General features: G+C 57.6%; 6 protein-coding genes across 6 annotated transcripts; 3 read left to right on the forward strand and 3 right to left on the reverse strand.

Annotated features, from left to right (window-relative positions):
- Positions 1–18: 18 nt before the first annotated feature.
- Positions 19–2530, forward strand: FA10DRAFT_267994 (hypothetical protein). Its single transcript, XM_025522131.1, has 2 exons — positions 19–736; positions 799–2530. Exons 1-2 carry the CDS (start codon positions 130–132, stop codon positions 2274–2276), a joined length of 2085 nt encoding a protein of 694 aa, XP_025376624.1. The 5' UTR covers positions 19–129; the 3' UTR covers positions 2277–2530.
- Positions 2531–3076: 546 nt separating this feature from the next.
- FA10DRAFT_302767 (hypothetical protein) lies at positions 3077–3793 on the forward strand (the record flags this gene model as incomplete). The annotated part of the gene is made up of 1 exon (XM_025525167.1): positions 3077–3793. Exon 1 carries the CDS (start codon positions 3287–3289, stop codon positions 3791–3793), a length of 507 nt encoding a protein of 168 aa, XP_025376625.1. The 5' UTR covers positions 3077–3286.
- Positions 3794–3888: 95 nt separating this feature from the next.
- Positions 3889–8469, reverse strand: FA10DRAFT_242918 (hypothetical protein). Its single transcript, XM_025519296.1, has 2 exons — positions 8021–8469; positions 3889–7954 (listed from the first exon to the last, which is right to left on the reverse strand). The coding sequence occupies exons 1-2, from the start codon at positions 8259–8261 to the stop codon at positions 4005–4007; spliced, it is 4191 nt and encodes a 1396-aa protein (XP_025376626.1). The 5' UTR covers positions 8262–8469; the 3' UTR covers positions 3889–4004.
- Positions 8470–8642: 173 nt separating this feature from the next.
- FA10DRAFT_267996 (hypothetical protein) lies at positions 8643–10483 on the forward strand. The gene has a single exon (XM_025522132.1). It carries the CDS (start codon positions 8725–8727, stop codon positions 10345–10347), a length of 1623 nt encoding a protein of 540 aa, XP_025376627.1. The 5' UTR covers positions 8643–8724; the 3' UTR covers positions 10348–10483.
- A 123-nt stretch (positions 10484–10606) lies between these two features.
- On the reverse strand, positions 10607–11399 carry FA10DRAFT_232170 (putative QRI8-E2 ubiquitin-conjugating enzyme; the record flags this gene model as incomplete). The annotated part of the gene is made up of 4 exons (XM_025518892.1): positions 10607–10737; positions 10829–10891; positions 10963–11085; positions 11198–11399. The coding sequence occupies 4 exons, from the start codon at positions 11397–11399 to the stop codon at positions 10607–10609; spliced, it is 519 nt and encodes a 172-aa protein (XP_025376628.1).
- A 219-nt stretch (positions 11400–11618) lies between these two features.
- Positions 11619–14764, reverse strand: FA10DRAFT_267997 (putative multifunctional beta-oxidation protein). Its single transcript, XM_025522133.1, has 4 exons — positions 14561–14764; positions 14144–14492; positions 13805–14072; positions 11619–13737 (listed from the first exon to the last, which is right to left on the reverse strand). The coding sequence occupies exons 1-4, from the start codon at positions 14650–14652 to the stop codon at positions 11714–11716; spliced, it is 2733 nt and encodes a 910-aa protein (XP_025376629.1). The 5' UTR covers positions 14653–14764; the 3' UTR covers positions 11619–11713.
- Positions 14765–15152: the final 388 nt, after the last annotated feature.

Raw genomic sequence — 15152 nt, forward strand, 5'->3', positions numbered from 1 at the left:
TCCGGTCGCTCTCGTTCGCTCGTCTTCGAGACGGTACTTCTAACCACCGGAACCCGCCCCCCGGTCCCCAACTCTTGCCCGTCCGGAACTTCTTTTCCACGAGCGCATTTGTGACGGCGGCGGTGAACAATGACTACAACGGCGGCCCCCTCGCATCAGAGCCATTCCATCACACCCAATGATCTCGAGCTTCTCGACCTCATCTCTTCGCTACCCACGCGCTCCTCCGCAGCGTCCCCGTCGACGTCGTATGGCTCCCTGCATGGCGATGGACCAGCCAAGAAGCGGCCGCTGGCCACGCTCCAGGCTCTCCGAAGGCCGCCGATAGATCCGATCGTCCTCGCGGCGAGCTTATCGTCCGGTCCGCATGTGACGAGGCACCACTTCCACCACTCCTTTGGAGGAAAGGTGGGAAGCAAGCAGATGAGGAGGAGCGAACGCGAGGAGCAGCAGAAACAGGAGGAGCAGGATGCACTGAGAAGGGCGCAGAAGCCACCGGCGAGGCATCGGGCAGGCTCGTACGCCAACTGTGACGTCGAGGGCGAGCACGAGGAAGCGACAAGGGATCTTCACGAGGCCGTGTATTCTCAGATGGCCCGACCGAGCAAGCAGATGCCTAGAAGCGAAAGGCTAAGGCTGGAGAAAGAGGCCAAAGAGCAGGCAGAGAGGGCAAAGGCGGCCCATGATCGGGCAGTACGGGAAAAAGAGCAAGCTCATGATAAGCAGGCTGGTAAAGGTGAGCCGCATACAGGGTTATCTTCTTGTCATCTCCGTACTAATGCGGGTGATGCTTTACAGCCTCAGAGCGTCCAAAGCTCTCGCGCGAGCCTACAGCGCAGATCGAAGAAGAGCTACACCAGCGCAAAGAAGCTCTACGGTCGCGCCAAGCATCATCTACTGTACAGAACGCTTCGCTGGTAGAGACCGGAGGCGCCGTCGGTGCCAATCTGCACGATGCTGGTGCGTTGTCCACCCCTGCCGCCATGCCTTCTATCGTGCGACCACCGCCATTGCACGTCCGTTGCTACGCAAGGACAAGGATTCCCACGCCACACGGAGAGATCTTATGTCACCTTTACCGGAATAACCGAGACAGTAAGGAGCATCTTGCGTTCGTCGTCGACCCGGCACAGAACGAAGTTGGTGGAGACTGGGAGCGGGGTGGAGAGGTCTCGTCGAGGCATATCCGGAGCAAGACCTTGGACGAGGTCTGGGGCCCCCAAGAGACAGAGATGGAGCGCATCGTCCGCGGGGCCTACGTGGGTAGGCTCGGACCAACGTTTCAGAAGGCGAGCGAACCACAAGCTCGGCATAAGGCTCCTTCACCTGGACCAGGAGAAGTCGAGCCTCCGCTAGTGAGGATCCACTCCGAATGCTTTACGGGCGAGACGATTGGATCGCAGCGGTGTGACTGCGGAGAGCAGCTCGACGAGGCTATCCGGCTCATCCATGCCACTTCTCCTACTAGAGGAGTGGTAGTGTACTTAAGACAGGAAGGAAGAGGCATTGGACTGCTCGACAAGCTGATGGCGTACAATCTTCAAGACATGGGACACGATACTGTCAGCGCAAACATTCTGCTGGGACACCTTGCCGATGCCAGGCGCTACGACATTGCAGCCGAAATCCTTCGCGATCTGGGCGTCAATGACTGCAAGCTGCTGACCAACAATCCTGAGAAGATGGAGTCGCTCGAGCGTGAAGGCGTGCACGTTCGTTCAAGGGTAGCTATGGTGCCTCGCGTCTGGCGAGTCGGCCACCACCACGGCCGATCCCGACGAAGGACAAAGGGAAAAAGGTCGAAGCTGCCGTCTTCCAACCTCGCATCGAGCGTCATGTCTCAACTCAGCAACCACCACTCGGACGGCGAGGGGAATCACGAAGGCGAAGTCTCCGACGATGGTTCCGAATCCGACTCGTCGAGGGATTCATACGTGGACCATATCATGCGAAGGTCTGGCGCGACAATGTTGGGCGGCAGTGTAACGAGGGGACCGGAGCTGGAAAAATACCTTCGCACAAAGGTGGAGCGCATGGGCCACATGCTCGATCTGCCTTCAGCCGCCTCCCCGGCCGAAGCGGAGGGGCAGCTGAAGGGGAAGCCCAAGACCATCCTCCACGCCGCCGACTCTGGGCAAGAAGACGAGGAGTCTGCATCGTTGATGGGGGAAAGCGAGCTTAGGCAATTTACTACGGACGACCATCATACAGCCGACGAAGGCGATGAAGACGAGATTTTGATTCACCACCACCACCACCATCCTCATCATCATTAGAGTGTGTTGCTAGCAGCATGTGCTTTCCAACCTCAATTGCATCCCTTGTCTGGTCTCATGCAGCCATTGCTAGATCAGCGCAGCCCCAAGATCTTGCTCGGGCACCCTGCCTGGGGACTTGCGTGGAGAATTGGGCAGACTGAGCTGTATTCCCCGCAATGTCCGTTCAGCTCAGCTTTGAGTGTTCCAACAGAAGCCCGATCCGTAGATGAAGATGCATGCCAGCCTTTCAGATTCTGTCAACTCGTATTCGCGATCCCGTCAATGGCATCATCTCCGTCTTTTGTGACTCGCCTCCACTCTGTCAACGCCGCCTTTCACCGCGCCGTGTCGATTGTGTCGCTTGTGTCAACCTGTATGACATGTAAGATATTCCCGCAATCTGTTCTTCGGCCGTTAGGCACCTCGCCCGTTCGCTTTTTCGGTCGTTGTAAGCCGAAAAAAATCCGATTAACAAAATTACCATGCGGAACTCAGGAAACGGAAAGCGGAAGTCCGATTGTATTGCGATCACACAATCTCTTAACACGAATCTTGGGCTCCCTTGAATTGAAAGCTTCAAAAAACTTAAAATCAGTTGTCCCTGCATAAGGACGGGCTGCTTGCACTGCGCTTTTGTTTTTGCCTTCCCCTCCGCGGAAGATCGCGGCGACACGTACTGTAATTTTTTTCCGCGTCCGTTCGGAGCGCCGGCCGCGCTTATGCCCGAATGCCTGCGCTGAAGGGAGTGAGTGAGTCAAAGGGGATACGGCAAATTTTCAGTTTGCATAAAAGAGGATGAGCGTGAGCGATGAGCATGCAACGTCAACATTCTTGCGCTCCCCTCCTATATCTATACGAGTCACCACCGCTTCCGCCCAGTCATCTCTTGACAGCTTCGACTCAGCCCACAGAGGAAATTCGCCGTCTATAAGAAGACGAGGATTCGCGCAAGCTCTGCAGCAAAAGAACCCTTTTCTTACCTTTCCCAACACCAACACTATCGATACTACGCGTTGATTAGAGCAACAATGATCCGCTCACTATCATCGCTCCAAGTCGTCGAGTCGCACGTCGTCTTCCGCTCCTTTTCGGACCTGTACGAGGTCGAGCAGCGCCAACAACAAAACCAATCGCGACGGGCATCTGCCTCCTCGTCGACATCGTGGCTCGCACCCCTGCGGAGCAAGAATGTCGCTACATCGGCGTCGCGATCAAGCAGCCGAAGAAGTAGCACGACGACGAGCAGCGCCGGCGACGCAGAGAGCACATTTGGCTTCCACGACTTGAGCCGGTCAAGCTCAAAGACATCGGCGCACACAGAGATTGAGGAGGACATCGAGGAGCGGGAGGGCCACGGTGCAGCTACGGGCAGCTACCTCTCGGCGCTCTACGACTCCAAGGTGGAAGCGAGGCTACGCCGAAAAGAGGCAGACGTGGCGACGCTTTACGACGAGCCAACGTCACTAGGCGATGAGACCACGGTCCAAGGACAGGATCTTTCACTGAAGAGGTTCCCTCCACGGCATCACCGTTGATCCCGATAGCTTTGATCTTGCCGAATTGTAAAACGCATTTGTACTGTACTACCACCACTGCACATCACCTCTTCGCACACAATACCAGAATAATAATCAAAGGGGGATCATCCTGATCTCTCATTGCACAACAAAAACAAGTCCTGATTCAGCAGCGGCGACGCAAGTAGAAAACAGAGATGAACCATACACAGGGAACTGAGCGGGTAATTTAGTGCTTTCGATGGAATGGGTTGTGGATCCGGCTCCTTCTCTTCGACGGCGAGCTCTCGGCGATGCTGGCCCCATCGCCAAAGGTCGATCCATTAGCTGCCATGCCCATGGCCGCATCGTTGTTGATGGCCGTGCCGGGCGGCGCGACGGCGGCGGGTTGCAGGCCATCGGGCAGGCCGGGCACCTCGGGGACCTCCTGGGCGGCTGTCACGGTCGCATCGCCACCGTTGGCAGACACCTTGCGGCCGCCTCGGACAAAGCCGTAACCGGCCTTGCCCACGCCTCCGATGCCCTTGCCCACGCCTCCCACTGCACCGACACCAAGCTTGCCCACGCCACCCACCGCACCAGCGCCCAAGCGTCCGACACCGCCGACGCCCTGCGTGAATGTCCTTCCCAGGTTGAGCGACGTGCCCTTGCGGCCGCGAGTGGCAATGAACTCGGGTCGGAAGACAAAGCGCGCTGTAATCGTCCCGTTTTCGGCCGCCCCCTTGCCAGAGATGGGAATCACCTTTTCCGTTGCCTGGAATGGCTCCAGGTCCGCCAGGTCAATTTGAGCCTGGCCAAGCTTGTCGGGCGTGCCAACCTGGTCCCAGTCAAAGATCTCAAAGTGGCAGTCGGCGTGCACGCGCGACGGCACCTCGCATTCGCCCAGATTCTCGTCCCACGTCGGGTTCAACGTCTTCTTGACAACTTTTGACTTGAAGACACGCTCGCCATTGAGCATCAGCGTCGCGTATGGGTCCGAGTACTTGCCACCACGGTCGGCGCCGCGCAGATTCTTTGCGCTGATCAGATCCACGCGCAGGAAGCCCATGTTGTTGACGCTCTCCACGGGCTCGAGGTGAACATCGAGGGGAATGTACTTGCACGTCAGCTGGACGGTAGACTGACCCGTGCCCGCGTCGCTGGCCAGAGTCAGCTCGCCGACCTTGTCGAGGCATCGCTCCATGACATCCTTGGTGTTGCCCTGGAACTCAGCAAAGACGCTCTGGTCATCGGTACCCGTTCGCAGCTTGAGCCACATTCGGGACCAGTCAAGCTCCTTGATCACGGCCTCGCCCACCTCGTCCCAGGTGCACTGGGCAGTTCGAGCCTCTTCTGTGGTGTACGAGGGCCAGTATCCGTCGTCAAAGGCCACCTCGAGGCGGCAATTCTTCTTGTGGACATTGCCGCCGAGAATGTTGAAGACGAGGATGCCCGATTGCGTCTGCATCAGCTCCTCGTGGGTCATGTTGACGCCGCCCTCGCCCTTCTCTTTGGTCGCCTTAGTGTCTGACGTTTTGGCCGTGGCGACAGTGTTGATGGAAGCCATCGACTCTTTGCCCTTGGTGTGGCCCGCCTTGGACAAGGCAGCTCCTGTCGACTTCGCGTCACCATTTCCGGTCACGGCCACAGTTGGCGAAGCAGCACCATTCTTTGCGTCAGCCTGGGAATCGCTAGTGATCTCCTTGATCGATGCTCCGTCGGGATCGCCACCATCGTCTCCATCGTCGGGGCCTCCGCCGGCCTTGGATGCCGCCTCGTTGCCCGCGCCAGCGAACTCGACGCCGTTAAGGTTGACGGCAGGAAGGAATTCACAGTCAAAGGTGATCTCGCCCTTGTAGATACCTCGGCCAAGGTTGAGCTTCTCCACATGCTTCTGCTTGCCCGAGCTGGCATAAGGCATCTTCTTGTTGCTCGAATCCTCGGAGGCCAGGTCGACGACATTGATTTCGCACGAGCCAATGGGGCGGTCCTTGGTGTTGTTCTGGTAGTCCATGAGCTCGACGGTGATCTTCTCTTTGAGCGAGTGCACGGGCGCATAGAGGATCTCGCCCTTGAAATCGGGGTTGAGGTTGTTGTTGTAGATGGTGCTGCCGTCAACCTGCTGGCCCCTCGTCTTGAGCGTGACATAGGGGTCGCTCTTGCCACCCAAGGCTGCCTCGACGTTCTTGATGTCCTTTGCGTTGTGCATCCAGAACTTGACGGCACCAATGGCAGGGGTGTAGCCACTGCCTCCGTTCATGCTGCCTGACATGAGAACAGGCTTCCACTCTGCGCTCATGCGCACCTTGCCCTCTTTGCTCTTTGCCAGGGGGAACCAATCTTGCTGCTTCTCTTTGGCGTGTAGCAGATCGTCGAGCTTGACGCTGAGGTACGATGCACCGGGATCGTTTTGGTTGTGGTCGTCGATGATGTGCACCCCAATGACGGCCTTGCGCCTCTCGGTGACGAGGAACTCAAAGTGCTCTTCCCAGATCGGCGACGTGGTTCGCTTCAGCGTCGCAGTGTCCTTGACCTTGTTGCCATTGAGGGTGATGCGAGCCTTGGGGTTGATCTCTCCCATGAGCGCCTGACGCTTGTCGAGGTCTTTTGCCTGGTGGAGCGTGAGGCGCACAACGCCCGACCTCGTTTCGGGCAGCGGCTGCGTCTGGCCATCGGGGCCTACTTCTGGCTTGATGACAGGGTAGTATGAGAGAGAGTAATTGACGTTGCCTCTTTCCTTGCCCTCAAGCATGACAGGCGTGCTAAGGTTATCGTGCTCGGGCTCCACGTCAAGCTCCTTGAGCTCCCAGGCGGCCGAGCCCAGCTTCGAGTCTGGGCGGTGCTCATTCCAGTCCATGATGTTGAGGGTGAGCATACCGTTCAGATTGTTGAGGAGAACGAAGTGCGTCGACTTGAAGATGGGGTTCGCCGTGCTGTGCTTGTACTTCGTCTTTGCCAGTGTCTCCTTGTCATCGACCGAGACGGCGATGTACGGATCAGGGGTGCCGCCGCCAATCTTGACGCCCTTGAGGTTGCGTGCGTTCCAGATGGTGACTTGCAGCACACCGCAGGCCGTGTCGAGTGGGGTGCCAGAGAGAAGCTCCTCGAGGTTGACGGTAAACGCGTTTGGATTGTACATCATGGGACCCACGTTTGCATCGACCTGTCCCTTGACAAAGCCTTCGAGACCGGGGACGACACTCATGACATCAAAACCAAAGGTGTTGCCGCCCACAGGCTTGAGGACAAAGTCGAATTGCGGAGGCGACATGAGCGAGACGTCGACGGTCTGGACGTGGGGAAATGTCGAGATGAGCTTCATCTTGATGCGGGCATGAGCGGTGAAGGAAATGTCCTCGACAAGGATGGGAATACCGGCGCCGACGACACCGCGACCGATGCGGATGGTCAGACAGATCTTTGGGTTGATCTTGCGCGCGGCCTGGCGGACAGTGAGGTCCTGCGTGTCGTTTGGCGTGAACGAAATCTTCCAGTCCATGCAGACGACATCGTCTTCGGTGGCGGGGAAGGTTCGTACAAAGTCGATTTGAGGTGCTTTAGTGCCCAGAGTGAAGGTTGTGAGGCGGATCGAGTCGAGGAAGGCGGGGCATTGCTGCACGAGGATGGCATCGACAGTCGAGATAATGGTGGCACTGAGCACAGGCTCGTAGATGAGCCAGAAGCGACGAAGGAACTGGTTGATCCAGCCAGCCGTCTCATTCTCGGACATCATGTGCTTTTTGGCCAGCTCACGCGAGATGTCGTCTCGAGCTCGCTGACGGGTCCTACGCATACTGGCGTTGTAATACGTCGCACAGACGGCGCCAATGACAAACATGGTCGCGATGCCTCCACCAAAGCGAGTACCAAAGTAGGTGGCCAGCACGGCAAAGACAATAACGGCGCCATCCCACCAGAAGCGGCCGTACCATTGATCAGCGAGGTACTTGCTCACGAGGCGGGTCTCGGGATGATCCAGCGTCTCCTCCTCGCCCGTGGTAAGGCCCGGCTGGCCATTAAGCATCTTCTTAGCGACACCCGTGTGGCCCACTTGGTAGTAGTCAGGGATCGTCGAGGTGGCCTGGCCCACCTTCGGACCGGTGCCATCACCCATCTGACCCTCGCTCTTACTGGCACGGTCGACGTCGGCGGCCGAAATCGTTGTAGCAACCTTCTTGCCGCCAATGTCAGAGATCATGCCTTGCAGGATGCCGAGATGTCAGCGATTCGGTTGTAAAGAAGCAATCGTCACTGAGCTTCACTTACCCGTTCCGCCGCCGGGCTTCTCTGCCTTTGGGCCTTTGATCTCGTTCATCTTCTTCTTGGCTTCGGCCGCCTTTTGCTCCGGGGTGGCATCTTCGTCAAACTGCATGACCCTCGCGCCGCCTTCCTGGCTGGCCTGCAGCTTGGCCTGGAGAACCTGTTTCTCGGCCTCATCCTGCTTCGTCAGATTGGCAAGCCCATCGGGGCCTTGTTCCGAGTAGTCCTTCGCCTTGACCGAGGACATTTTGTTTCGTCTTCGATCTTCTGCTTTGACCGACTAGTTGCTAGAAGACCCCTCTCCCGCCTGCGACTATATGGAGAAGGACGGAGGGGGGAGGGCGAGGGATGAGAGAGGAGGGAGGATGGACTAGTGTATTTTGCTCGGGGAGAAGGAAAGAAGGGGAAGAGGTGTACGTGCGAGCGAAGCAATTGGAAGGCAATTGGATGATGATATGGATGCTTCAAAACTGAGGCAGGCGCGGACTCTGCTTCGATTTTCTGATCGCTTGGAGACCGTGCGCAAGGATCGCAGCTGACAGCCGTCTTTTCCTCACGTGCGCCAGAACATCATATTGCAGCGGACTTATCAATTAGACTATCTCGTCCCTGGGAGGTGTTTGTTACACGCATTTTATCAAACGTCAAGGCCAGCTTCCGAGCTGTCATGCTATGAGAAGCATTGCTGTACGTGGGCTCAGGCAAGTGCGATGTTTGGCTCGCTTCGGAAGAAGAAGCGATCGGCGAGCAACGCCTCGTCCTCCTCTGCCGCGTCCCTTCGCGAGCAGTCGCCATCGCAGTCGGACAAGGTGAAGGAGCAGGGTCCAAAGAGAGCCTCTCTCTTCTCCTTTCCCTTGTCGCCCTCGCCCTCACCCTCGTCGGTCAAGGGAAGAAAGGGGCAGCACTCATCGCCACACCCATTGCCTTTCGCACGATCCACCGCTACGTCGATGGTTGATGCCCATGGCTCCGAGACTTTTCCTTCGTCGCTTTCCTTCCAAGAGGCGACCACCACTCCCACCGGCTCCTCCTCGTCACCCCTTTCGGCGTCCACTTCGCTGGCGAACGCCCAGCAACGCGACCAGCAATTCCGCCATCCCAGTCTGATCATGCAACCGTCTTCTTCGAAGCCGGGTGGCAGTACGCCATCGCCTCGCACTCGGATCTCATCGCTGCCAAGTCTCATGAAAACGAGCGCAGTTCAAGCTTCATCAACGACGATTTCGGCCGCAGCGGCCGTGGCAGAGCCTAGCTCGAGGAATGCTGCTGCTGTTCAGACTGAGATGGACGGTGGCAGCTCGCCTTCGTTGAAGAGTGCCACAACCCCCGATGAGAACGATGCTCGAACGCTCCTCTCCCATCTCAACGCCACTGGTGCCAGTGGGCAGGACAGCCCATATCGAAAGAGATCACCGCGCGGCGCCAATGCAGACTCGCTCTCAAACGGCTCCACCACAAAGTCTGTCAGTGGCGGCTTCCACAGCGACACTCTTCCGTCGCCAACGACAAGGTCGTCCTTCCCACCTGGACATAAGATTTCCTCCATCGAAGAACGGCCGTCTGATAGAGCGAGGGCATCGTCGGATAGAGTCGCAGCTGAATTCGACAAAGTCGTTGCGGACAAGACTGAGGAAGACAACGTCGATACTAGCAGGGCCCAGATTGGGAAACGTGTAGAAGGACAAGCCACCATCCTGCAGCCCAATGGCCCAGAGATTGAAGCATCCAAAGAGGCTGATAAGGCCTCTGATTCCCTCCCAGCCACAGACGGTAGTGCGAAAAAGGGCGATTGGAGCGACATGGCATCTTCGATGGCGAAAATCGACGCCTTGTCGGTGCCTATATTTGACTATGAAGTCCGCCGTTCCCGCCGCCGCGGGCAGGAAAACCAAGAGATGAAGCTGGCTGTCCCGCTGTTGTCTATCAAGGAATCCTCCACGGTGCAAGCCAGGCTCACCGTCGGCCTCGCCTTTGAGCGTGTCGCACGTCTGTCCTTTCCCGATCTCGGTGGCGGCAATTCCAAGAGGCGTGCTCTGATTGAGGCCAAGGAGCCACCTAAGACGACGGGAAGCGAGACAGCGCGAGGGCAAGACATCGATGGTACCTGGTCTTTTGTCTATGCCATTGTCGAACGCCATTCACTTCGACCTCAACCCTCGTCGGCTGCCGCGTCAAGCGGCGAGAAGCCAGCCAAGGGCAGCGTCGCGCTCATCGCCGTCGAGATCGTCAGGCTGGCCGTGCCAGAGATCTTTGGCGCCAGAAGGGCGGCCTATTGGGCCATCGAACGGAGCGCCAGCCTGGGAACCCCGCTCATCAATCTCTTTGGTTCTTGATCTTGATCGCCGGCGCCTTGTGTAAACTTGGGCTTTTTTTTCTTTTAATTCCCTCTCCCTTTCTTCCTTTTCCTTCTTGTGTCTATCAACAAACAATGTATATTATCTTCAATCTCTCCTTGGAACGGCGACAATCTTCACGCATCTGAGATGAGAATGATTGAATGGCAAGAAAGCAGCATGCTGATGAGTGCGTCGTTACTTGACTGTATGATGGGTTGTCAAGGGGTTGGGGTAACTCGTGGAGATTCCTTTTCATCTACAGGCCCAAGGACTTGCGGACGTCGTCGCGAATCTTTGCCTCGTACGACTTTCGGTCGTCTCGCCAGAGCTTGCAAGCGTCGATGTTTGCGCCCGACTCGACGTTTGGCTCCGCCAGCATGCTCAGGACTGGCATCGTGATCCGTCCGGCCGGGCTCCCATTCCCGTGAGCATTCTCTTTTGTTCGAACAAGTGAAAGGGCTGGCAGGAACCAACTCACCACTCAGAAGAATCTTTTCGATGGATTGCACCGGCGACCAGCGCTCCGACGACGACTCGTACACTGATTCATGCCCGCACCTCAAGCTCAGCGACTCGCGCACGAGAGAGCAAAAGAGAGAGGGGTGCACTCACTGTTGGGATCATCGCCCGCCGCGTGCAAGATGCTGATGCACACTGTGCCGTCCGGGTAGACATTCGGGTGGAACAGCGGCGGGTCAAATTTCATCACGGGCGGCTCGAGCGGGTATGTAGGCGCTGTACACGACGTTTCCACCCCCTCAATCAGCTTTCCTGTCCTTGCTCCCCCTCCGCGTACTGTACACCAGAAAGCAGCACTAAGCAGCAGCAGCAGTGCAGAAATACTCACGGAAGGAGAGACGGGCAACAAAGACACCGCCCTCGTATGGCGAGTCCTCTGGGCCGGGCACGAGCGCCTCCCATTCGAGGTAGTTGCTCTCGTCGATGGGGCCCGTGGCGGGAAAGAGGCTGTTGGGATCCGAAGAGAGCTGCTTGTATTCGATCGTGAGCCGCTTGATGGCCGCCGAAGAGGCGCCACGTGATGAGAGCATCCTGCGCGGTAGTATAGTAGTGGTGGAAAGGGAGCTAGCCGTAGGTGATGTAGGGAAGGCGAGGGAGAGAGATATAGAGAGATGGAGCAAAGATCAACACTGCAGCTGCAGCCCGCTCTAGCCCAAGTGACAGGCGCCAGGTCCCAGGCGCACGCTCGCGTGGCACGCGCGTCTTCTTCGTTCACTCTACAGCAGGTCTTATTCGACACAAGAGCCAAATGATAGATCCAAATCAATTTACGATTCCCGAGGCACACAAAGAGAAACAGATGACACTACGCTACTACTACTTTCGGGGCCAGGCGAGAGCAGCTCTAGGCAAGGGTAATGGCAGCCGCGCTCAGGACGAGGCGGTCGCCGACGTACGACTCGAAGATGACCTTCTTGTCCTCGACCTTCCATGCCTTGACAGTGATCTTCTCACCGGGCAGAACGGTGCCTGCGAAGCGAGCCTTGATGTTGTTGAAGGGACCAAACTTGTTCGCGAGAAGTCGGCCACTGACGCCGTAGCTGCAGAGGCCGTGGAGGATGGGCTTGTCGAAGCCGCCCATCTGGGCAAATGCAGGGTCAACGTGCAGTGGGTTGTAGTCACCCGACAGTCGGTACAGGGCAGCCTGGTCGGGCGATGTCGTGTCCTCGAGGACCGCGTCTGGGTTGCGGCTCGGGGGCTTGTTTGGCGCGGTAGACTCTCCCTGGCGCGACGACGACTTCTTGCCGCCAAAGTTGCCCGAGCCTCGGATGAAGAGCGTCGACTCGTTGATGAAGACGACGTCGCCCTTGCTGTCCTTGGTCTCGACGCGCAGCACCACACTTGCGGCCTTGCCCTTGTCGAGAGCCTCGACGAGCTTGGCCGTAGAAGTCAGCGTGCCGCTCGTTGGGATGGGCAGCTTGGCAATCTTGAGGCTCTGCTCGCCGTGGAGCAGCTTCGTGGGGTTAAAGTCGGGCAGGAAGTCGAGGGGGAAGGTGCTCATGGCATCGAACATGGGCACGACACCAAAGGTGGGGATCACCTGGAACTCGTCTGCGCCCTCGTAGACGTAGTTGAGGTCGGTGGCCTTGGCACCGATGCCGAGGTTGTAGAGAATCACGTCTCGCTCAGCGTACGTGTACTCGGTGGGGTCCGAAGTGTGCTTCTTGGCCTCCTTGACCGAGTCGGGGTCCTCGGGGTCCGAGAAGTCCTCGCCGCCTTCGCCACCCTCATCGTCGTCGTCCTCACCGCCGCTCGAGCCAATGTTGGACATGATGTCCGACATGGCCTCCTGGTTGTTGGCAGGGAAGGCAGACGTGTCGGGGTTGAAGTCGAGGATCTTGCCCATCTTCTTCTGGATCTGCTCGGGGTTGAGCTCCTTGGAGTGGCTAAATGCGTGGCCACCAGTCCTCTGCCAGCGCACAGCGGCGATCCAGCCACCGGAAACCTCCCAGAGCAGCTTGGTGTGCTCCGTGTTGGCCTCGCTGGCCAGGTAGCCGACGGCGGGAGCGATAAAGTCGGGCTTGAAGGCATCGACCATCTCCTGGGGCCAGATCGTCGAAGTCATGGCCGTGCCGGCGTTGGGGGCAATGGTGTTGCAGAGAATGTTGTTCTTCTGACCCTCGATGGCCAGCGTCTGGGTGAGACCGAGGATACCACCCTTTGCGGTAGAGTAGTTGGCCTGGCCGAAGTTTCCGTAGATGCCCACGGCCGACGTCGTGTTGACGATCCTGCCGTACTTCTGCTTGAGGAAGATGGGCCAGGCGGCCTTGCAGATCTTGTAGGTGCCGCGGAGGTGGATGTTGACCACGGACTGCCAGTCCTTGTCGTCGACGCCGGCAAAGGACTTGTCGCGGAGGATGCCGGCGTTGTTGATGATGACGTGGAGGCCGCCAAAGGCATCGACAGCGGCCTGGACAATCTTATCACCCTCCTCGACGCTGCCAATGGCGGGGGCAGCCTTGCCTCCGGCCTTCTTGACCTCGTCGACGACGGCGTTGGCGTTCTTCTCTGAGAAGTCGTTGACGACAACGTTGGCGCCCAGCTTGCCGAACATGAGGGCGTAGGCGCGGCCAAGACCGGCACCGGCACCCGTGATGAGGACAGTCTGGCCGTCGAACTTGATGGGGCCATCGCCCTGAGGGTTGGGCTTGGCCTCCTTTGCGCGCTCGAGGAACTCCATGTGGTTTGCGTCGGTGATCTTCTCGGGGTACTCTGGGTTCTCGTCAAAGTCGTTGATCTCATCGATCCGCTCTCGGACAGCAGCGGGCGTGAATGTGTCATCAGTCTTGAAGACAACGCCGTGCGATCGTTGACGGCGGAGCGCGGCCATGAAGCCAGCACCCGACTCAAAGACCTGGCCAGAGATGTCTGAAGGCGAAAATTTTCGTCAGCTGGAAATTACGATAGATCAGAGGAGAGGAGGAGGAGGGCTCACCTTCGTTGCCTGCCGAAACGAGGAAGGTGGCGAGGGGAGCGACAAACTCGGGCTTGAGCTGCTCGAGAATCTCTGGGGGCATAATCGAGGCAAGCATCTGCGAAGCGGCAATGGGCGCAATGCAGTTTGCCAGGATGCCGTACTTTGCACCCTCGATAGCCAGCGTCTTTGTAAAGGAGATCATAGACATCTTTGCTGCGCTGTAATTTGCCTGACCGAAGTTGCCGTAGATGCCTGCTGCCGACGAGATGTTGATGATGCGGCCAAACTAGTTTGAGACTGTCATCAGCATCCCTTTCTTTCTTTGCTTTTACGAGGTCAAGAGATCCTAATCCTCACCTTTTGCTTTCGCATGATCGGCCAGGCAGCGTGCGCACACTTGTAGGAGCCCGTGATGTGGACAGCCGTGATGGCGTCCCACTCGGCGTCAGACATGGACTTGAACGACTTGTCACGGAGGATACCGGCATTGTTGATAAGAATGTCGACACGGCCCCACTTGTCCATGGCCTGCTTGACAATCTTGTCGCCCTCGAGGTTCGAGTCGAGATTCGCAATGGCTTCTCCACCTGCCTTTGTGATTTCCTCGACAACGACCTCGGCCGCCTTTCGGTTCTTGTCCTGCGTAGAGGGACCCAGGTCGTTGATGACGACCTTTGCGCCTCGCTTGGCCAGGCTCACCGCGTAGCTGAATAGTGAGTCTCTTTGGTCAGCTACACCCTATCCGAGATTAGACCCGTGCAACAGATAACTCACGCCTTGCCCAGACCATTGCCGGCACCAGTGATGATGGCGACCCTGCCCTTGAGCGAGAGCTTGCCATTCTCAGTGGTGGGAAAGTCGGACATGGTTGGTTGATCAAGGGGGGGAACAGAGCTATGGAAAAGGGGGGAAAGGGAATGATGAAGGAAGAGTAGAAAAGAGAAGGGAGAGTCGCTCGCTTCTTCTATGGCGCTTCAGCCTAAGGGAGAGAGATACAATAAGCGGGGAAGCTGAAGCAGCGATTTCCACTTTCCACTCCCGGCAACCGGTCACCGGTTTTTCTAATCCTAAGAGCACGCGCGTGTCCGTCTCTCCAGATCGGACTTTTGCGTCATCGGGTTTCGCGTGAAAAACGGGGCCTTTTTCTTCTCTGTCACAAAAAGAAAGACAGAGCGCTTTCTATTTTGTCAATCAAATCAAGAAGCCTGGAGGGCGGGCGTACGCTCGCCTGCGCCGCCCAGGTGTCTTCTCCTACAGAATAGAGAGGCCTCCTCCCTCACAGCAAAGGTAGAGGGACCGAATACACTTGTTATTACAACGAGAACAAGAAGAATCCATCAAAGGAGATGATAGAGGGTGATAAGAG

This window comes from Acaromyces ingoldii, assembly GCF_003144295.1.
Source record: "Acaromyces ingoldii strain MCA 4198 unplaced genomic scaffold FA10scaffold_4, whole genome shotgun sequence".
In the NCBI taxonomy this organism is placed as follows: domain Eukaryota; kingdom Fungi; phylum Basidiomycota; class Exobasidiomycetes; order Exobasidiales; family Cryptobasidiaceae; genus Acaromyces; species Acaromyces ingoldii.